General features: G+C 34.7%; 1 protein-coding gene across 2 annotated transcripts in view; it reads left to right on the forward strand.

Annotated features, from left to right (window-relative positions):
• The window catches only part of LOC106470798, a 25,251-nt gene that overhangs the window by 14,161 nt on the left and 2,843 nt on the right, over positions 1-8,247 (forward strand). The window contains exons 1-2 of one of the 2 annotated variants that reach the window (XM_022399443.1): positions 7,463-7,555; positions 8,004-8,083. In XM_022399443.1, coding sequence (XP_022255151.1) covers positions 7,465-7,555; positions 8,004-8,083 — 171 coding nt within the window. In that variant the 5' untranslated portion in view covers positions 7,463-7,464. Of the gene's footprint in view, positions 1-7,462; positions 7,556-8,003; positions 8,084-8,247 lie in introns of those variants that run through there. The other variant, XM_022399442.1, reaches the window with a different exon arrangement.

The raw sequence follows: 8,247 nt of genomic DNA on the forward strand, positions 1-8,247 counted from the left end.
CATTGGTAGTAATAGAAGTTAAAAAAGTGTTAATTAGTTTCTTCGAGAATTGTTTTTAACTCGTATGAGACCAAACTATACATTTTTATATAATCATAAATTTAACAGATGTTAAAAAAGATACAAGTAAAGTGAATTCGTTGATTCCTAACAAAATTATAAAAGCTGGTAATCGATCTCTGATACTTACATCATAGTGAAATGCCTTGACTACGTTATATTACAACCATTATGATCATGTAAATCAACAAGTCACGATTGTTTGTTTGTTTTGAATTTCGCGCAAAGCTACACAAGGGCTATCTGCGCTAGCCGTCCCTAATTTAGCAGTGTAAGACTAGAGAGAAGGCAGCTAGTCATCACCGCCAACTCTTGGGCTACTCTTTTACCAACGAATAGTGGGATTGACCGTCACATTATAACGCCCCCACGGCTGAAAGGGCGAGCATGTTTGGTGCGACGGAGATCCGAACCCACAGATTGCGAGTCGAGTGCCCTAACCACCTGGCCATGCCGGGCCAACAAGTCATGAGACAACTACAGACGATATGAAGTGGCGGTGTAACAGAATGTCTCGAAACCACATTTTGGGTGTTCATAAACAGTTTAATAGTGTGGAATTCTCAGGGAAGACTGATTTCCGCACACGTATTAGATGTGTCCGCTTTATAACGGAGACTCGAGCAGGATAATCACAGAATATATTTGAATTCATCTCGACAACTAAGTTGAAGATAAAAAATAAATAGACTGAACACGTTTTATAAAGTGTATAAATAATATTTAAAACACAAAGCAAAAATCAGCTATGCGTACTTCCATATGCACTGTACAATCGACTTCAAACTGGATCATTTAATTAATTAACAGTTATTATTCCTGGAGATGACTTTCTGTTAATCGACTCATATCTTGAACCAAGTAGAACTCTATATTTTGACTTCAATCGACCCTCCGTGGCAAATAAAAAACCTCGGTTGAGCTCATAAGTGACAAGCGTCACCACATTACTGTTCGTTCTCTAATAACAAACAAAAGCTGCAACATGTATATATCATCTACTCGGCCAGAGTGAAGGACATTGCTGTCATTGACCTATCCTCCACAATGTATAAAGCTGGAGCAATATCCCTGCAGGCTAAGTAGTTACTGTCTGTTAGAAGGTAACTAGATGAAAGTTATGTAAATATTTCTGTATTAATAATATATATATCGGAAAACGCATTGTATCCGGAATATCGTGGGGGATCAAGAAACCATACAATCTCCCAAGAAAGATTTAATTCATTAGACATTTAAACTATCAGAGTAATGTCAGAAGAGTAGCTGTATTCCATGTGACATAGACCTTGCCAATGATGCCTGGACAAATATCGTATTACTTGCAATATATACCACAAGAAATATAACGAAGAAACTGATATACCCGTTAGAATACATTGTATAGAACACCTTCGTGCTATAATGGTGAGTGATGCAATAACAGCACACTTCATAAACAAACATTGCTTACCGGATTATTTCCACTTCTTTACTATTAAGATAAAGAATAAAACGCCGATTTCTTGATATAAAGTACAAGTACTCCCTTCTTATTACTCAAATAATTATCCCAGAACAGTGAAGGAAAGTTACTGAAATTGTAACATCTCTTATCATAGCTTCAGTGGACTAAGGGGCTCCTCGGAGCCTGAGTGGAATTTTAATTTTCACATTTTACTTAACATTATATCTAGCACAAACAGGGAAGGCCAGCATTCACCTGTCTAATGCGAAATGGGCCAAAAGTTCAGGTATATCTGGAGAAAAATCTAAATAATACCTTACCCTGACATTTTTCAAATATCATACCTGTTAGGTGGTTCTGGTTCATGAAGTTTCAAAACTTCTATACAACTATAGAAGTTAACTACAAGTTATCCTACGTTCACGTAGCCCCGACAGAGACAACACCAGAGTACAGCTCTACCTGCTGGGTAAGTGATAGATTCTCAGGTATACACAGAGTTACTGTTCACAAGATATCCATACTGGGTAACACTAGAAACAAAGAAACAAAATATAAGGCTTAAACACATAACCAGAATTTATTACTTCTATCTTCAGCAGTAACCCGGATGTAAACCGATACGTATATAACACACAGAATTGTTTATGATCTCCGACAAGTCAGCGACTTCACAATATACCACCCTTGTACACGTACGTTGTATAGGTAAAAAAATACTGGATAAACAGGTATACTAATCAACTTTGTATTCTGATATTTGAAGGTATGTAAAGACAGGTATACTAATCAACTTTGTATTCTGATATTTGAAGGAATGTAGAGACAGGTATACTAATCAACTTTGTATTCTGATATTTGAAGGAATGTAAAGACAGGTATACTAATCAACTTTGTATTCTGATATTCGAAGGAATGTAAAGACAGGTATACTTATTAACTTTGTATTCTGATACTTGAAGGAATGTAAAGACAGGTATACTAATCAACTTTGTATTCTGATATTTGAAGGAATGTAAAGACAGGTATACTGATCAACTTTGTATTCTGATATTTGAAGGAATGTAAAGACAGGTATACTAATCAACTTTGTATTCTGATATTCGAAGGAATGTAAAGACAGGTATACTAATTAACTTTGTATTCTGATACTTGAAGGAATGTAAAGACAGGTATACTAATTAACTTTGTGTTCTGATACTTGAAGGAATGTAAAGACAGGTATACTAATCAACTTTGTATTCTGATACTTGAAGGAGTGTAAAGACATGTATACTAATCAACTTTGTATTCTGATACTTGAAGGAATGTAAAGACAGGTATACTAATCAACTTTGTATTTTGATATTTGAAGGAATGTAAAGACAGGTATACTAATTAACTTTGTATTCTGATAATCGAAGGAATGTAAAGACAGGTATACTAATCAACTTTGTATTCTGATACTTGAAGGAATGTAAAGACAGGTATACTAATTAACTTTGTATTCTGATAATCGTGGGAATGTAAATACATGTATGCTAATTAACTTTGTATTCTGATACTTGAAGGAATGTAAAGACAGGTATACTAATTAACTTTGTATTCTGATACTTGAAGGAATGTAAAGACAGGTATACTAATTAACTTTGTATTCTGATACTCGAAGGAATGTAAAGACAGGTATACTAATTAACTTTGTGTTCTGATACTTGAAGGAATGTAAAGACATGTATACTAATTAACTTTGTATTCTGATAAACGAAGGAATGTAAAGACAGGTATACTAATTAACTTTGTGTTCTGATACTTGAAGGAGTGTAAAGACAGGTGTACTAATTAAATGTATAAACTTCAATTTGTGAAATTATTTTTTCTTTACAAATATTTTAAAACTACATCTTCTTTACTTTGATAATTGACAACATCCAGTTTTTCCATGTTGATTAGATCTAGTGTTACAAAGTTTAACTTCAATTTCTCTACACGTACAGTAAGTTCTTCATATTAATTCTTTCTTCCTGTCCTCTACTATTTACCATACATGATTAATTCTTTCTTCCTGTCCTATGTGACTTTATTACTATTTACCATACATGATTAATTCTTTCTTCCTGTCCTATGTGACTTTAGTACTATTTACCATACATGATTAATTCTTTCTTCCTGTCCTCTGTGACTTTAGTACTATTTACCATACATGACTATGCAAATGTGTATATATATATTCAACATATACATATGAATTTTGGTTTGAAGAAGTGTTGCAATGACACCTTTACCTTTTGGGCTACTAACACTGACCGTTTACTATAGGCATACACATACAACACTATCAACACAATTTAGTGTGAAAAATTCAACACACGAGAAATATTCAATAGAATAATGACAACAAATACTTGCTATCTTTCTGTTCTTCCCTCTCGTGAAGATCATAATCGTCCCCCAGTGGCACAGCGGTATGTCTGCGGACTTACAACGCTAAAAACCGGGTTTCGATACCCGTGGAGGGCAGAGCACAGATAGCCCATCGTGTAGCTGTGTGCATAACTTCAAACAAACGAACAAGATAATAACCAGTGAATGATCTAGTCATAGAATATACGAACATTGTTATCTAATGCTTCTTCTATTACTTTTTCTAATTCTTTTTACTTTTGTAAATATTCGTTTTTGTCAATGTTTCTCCTGTTCTTTATTTCTTCACATCTCATCACATTTACAATCAAACATTTGTACAAGCATGTGTTTCCAGTCGTTTCACTTACTGTATAATGTACAGGTAGATCTAGTTTAATATCGGATACTAGCGTCTTCTTCATGGTGTACCACCACCACCACCTGTGCCCGTGCCTCACATGATTCTCACGAAGTAGTACCTCGGTTGGCCGGCGATAAGTTCACCAAGAAATAAAGCTAAAATTTGAGATTCGATTTCCCGCGGTGGGCAGAGTGCAAATATCCTATTGTGCAACTTTGCGATAAAAAACAAACGAACAAAAAACCTCACACTAACGAAGCTCACGAAATATCAGAAAAATTACTTACACTATAGAATTCCATTCTATAGTTATAAAAGTAAGGATTGTCAAGTCCTTTACAGTTGAACCGATAATCATTCATACTGTAGATCCTAAAAACTGTGGAGCCAACGACGGCAGAAGAGGCAACTCGGTTTTCTTTCGGCTGCTTTACAGGAATAGAAGTTCAGATAAACTCTCGTCTTCTCCAACACTTCTCGTTAACGGCAAGAGTTTCTGTCTAATCCAGGGAACTTTACGCTCGAGACAAGATAATGAATACACCACTCTTAGCAGGAAAGTCCAAATTAGAGGAAGTAATTCAACATCCGACTTTAGTCTTTTAGAATTATCAGGGGTCCTATACAACCAATACTACCCTCAAGTTGACCTAAAGGCTAGTTTTAAACAAAACCCTTGGACCAAAAACAAAATCCACAACATTAACAATTGTTCATGAGTCGTTCGAGACTCATAAGGTTCAGCCCCTCAGTGGCACAGCGGTATGTCTGCGGACTTACAACGCTAGAATACGGGTTTCGATACCCGTGGTGGGCAGAGCACAGATAGCCCATTGTGTAGCTTTGTGCTTAATTGCAAATAAACAAACATAAGGTTCAAGCACAGCTAACACTAATTTTGAATTACTAACCAGAGGGAGAGCAGCCAGTCAGCAGCAACACAATGTTTTGTTCTTCTGTTTAAACCGAGTGGGAAGATTGACTGTCACTTTTATAATACTCCCGCAGCTGAAAAAACTCTAACCTTTGACCTATCGATCTGCTGCTTGGCACGCTAACTACTAGGCAACAACTGGCCCAACTCACTAAGGACGTGGTCACTTACGATACATTTTGGTATTGAATGGTAAGTTTAAAGACTAATATGATATACATACACGCATGTACACAGGAAAGGGTTCGTTCGAATCTCCTATTTTTTTGATGTTTGTTATTTATGTCAACCTTTCTTTCTTCACAGGTGTGCGGTTATTTTGTATGGAAATGGTATTTTTGAAATGTTTAATGGCAATTGGACTGCTGAAGATATAAATGCTATGCCTTATCTTAAGATACTAGAATCCTTTGAATTCATTTTACAACCTCCCCTTTACTATTGTCCCCCGATGGGACAGCGGTAAGTTTCGTATTTACAATGCTAAAATCAGGGGTTCAATTCCTCTCGGTGGACACAGTAGATAGCCGATGTGGCTTTGCTATAAATAATACACATAAACCCTTTACTATTTGAAATAATCGTCTGTAAATTTGCAAGGTCTAAGCCAATACATTGTTTCTGGTGTTCCCCTAATAGAACAATGCTGTAAAGAACTGACTTCACTAAGAGTGAACGTAGATGCTTATTCAAATCGTATATTCAAGTACAGCAGTAATATTGCAAACAAATCTAATATTAATGTTAACATGCCACAAGTTAGTTAACGACAAGCCCAAGATGCAAATGCAGAATATAGTTCCGTGGAGGATTACTTTAAGAAAACAGTAACCATTCCTTTTCTTGACCATCAGTAATCTTTCCTCCAGATTTGATGCATAGGTAAAGCAAATAGCATCAATTCAGAAACTTATGCCATCAAAACTCATATGTTAGTTTTCTATCTGTGATATCAGACAGGCTATAGTTTTTTACAGGGAAGATGTGCTAAATCCTGATATTTTTGATGAAGACCTTCATCGATGAAAGACCAGATGGCTTTTTATACCTGTCCAGGACAGGTCAGAGATACTAGCTGACTGCTTAAATGGATATCTTAGTGTACGAAATATATTTATGTTACTGAAACTCTTTGCCACACTGCTAAGTTCATGTTCACGTGAACCTTTGGAATCTTCTCTCTGCCGGTTGAATAATTACCTGAGGTATACACAAGCCAAAGAAAGACTGACCGCTTTATATCTAATATATGGAAACTCACATCACAGTAGAATGGAGCATGCTCACGTGTTACTTCAGTAGTGCATACATATATATGGTAGCCAATGATTGAAATAGTTAACAAGTTATTGTTGTACAGAGTTTTTTAAATTAGTAACATAATTTAACAATTAATAACTACTCTGTAAGTAGATAGTACAGTACTTAACTATAATAAAATATAAATATTTATGTTAATTTAAGTCTAGCTCCCCATGTAGTGTTACAACAGAATGATGATTTATTGAACAGCCATGCAGTTGTTTAAGCTATATTTCATGAAAAATTGATTCCAGATTTAATCTCATAGCACATTTTTTTTTTTTTACAAATTCTCTGTATGTGGGGAGGTAGGGGGGGGGGAGCATGCACCAAGACCATTATAGAATTAACATACTGATTGTGCTTCGCACAATATGTGTTGGTTTTTGATCTCACTAATTAGAACCCCCCCTTTTAAACATTCTACGTACGGGCCTGATATAAATTAATATTACCGTACAAGTTATTTATGTATGAAAACTAATGAAAACAAGTGGATACAGAAGTAATATTACAACTAAAACACGTGAATATTGTAGTAAACGCCTTAGCAATTACGCATAGTTGTTTTAATTCAGTGAACTTGGGATATACGCAGTATTAAACTGTATTATATTTCCTTCTTGTGGATGTATCCACAAACAACTCTCCCAATCTGTAATATGTATAACGTGCTGTAACAGAGTGAAGTTTCCAGGAGGAATCAAACTGAAGACGAACAGAAGTGAGTCACGTGATCTTATCATATGAAGGGAGGGCTTCTGTGTTTAGTATGATCACTCTGTTATTGGTTGTTAACATACACGGTTTGTCCAATCCGAAAAGAGTCACGCAATGATTGGTAGATATATTAGCAAAGCTATTAATTTTCGGATATTTCAGAAAATAATGTAAATTATTGCCTGAAAAATGTTTGGCGAATGATATAAAAATGGTCTTCTAAGCTGAAATATTCATGAAAACAGCAACATTTTCAACATGGAAGTTTCATTTGTAGTTCTTGTTCTGCTCGTAAGCCTGACGATGACGACAGGCAACATTGTCGATATAGGTTGGCAAAAAATGTGTAGTAAGTTCATTTTCAAACTTTAATCAATATATATATATTATTAAGTAATAGTATTATTGATAATAATGTTCTCGTTTTATATCTGTACTTGATCACTAGAAAAACAAGGCATTAGGAGAATATAGGAAAATATTATTATACAACTATTTTACTGTACTTCAGATTAACATTGAAATTGTGTCAATAGTGCCGATGGAATTTTCAATGGCTCTAAGAAGTCGACAGTCAATTTTTTTAACATTTCAACAGACATTTTTCATCTGGGTTATACATCAACGTCTGGAATGATTTGACTGAAGTTATTCACTTTTATACACAACTAAATATACTAGGAACATACGGTAACTTTTTCTTCTAATTAATAAAGTATTATTTTTACAAAAACTGGTTCGTAACATGAGAGAAATATCCTCTTCAGGTAAATCAAACATATTTTTATTTTATGCAGAGATGAATCAAGAAAAGCCTGAAAAAAGTAAAGAACTGAGAGAGTGCATCGGACAGTTTTTTAATGGAAAACCAAAATGGGTTTGTGTTTGTAGTATTATTATTCATTATTGTAAAGTTTTAAACAATGTGTTGCTAACGTGAATCTGCCAACAATAACCGCTTTTCTTCTCTTCAGTGAAAAACCTTCTTGATATAAAAATTATATTTAGAATTCAAAGTTTTATTATTTGCTTTTTAAAAGG

The sequence above is a fragment of the Limulus polyphemus genome, unplaced genomic scaffold (genome assembly GCF_000517525.1).
Source record: "Limulus polyphemus unplaced genomic scaffold, Limulus_polyphemus-2.1.2 Scaffold4223, whole genome shotgun sequence".
NCBI lineage: Eukaryota > Metazoa > Arthropoda > Merostomata > Xiphosura > Limulidae > Limulus > Limulus polyphemus.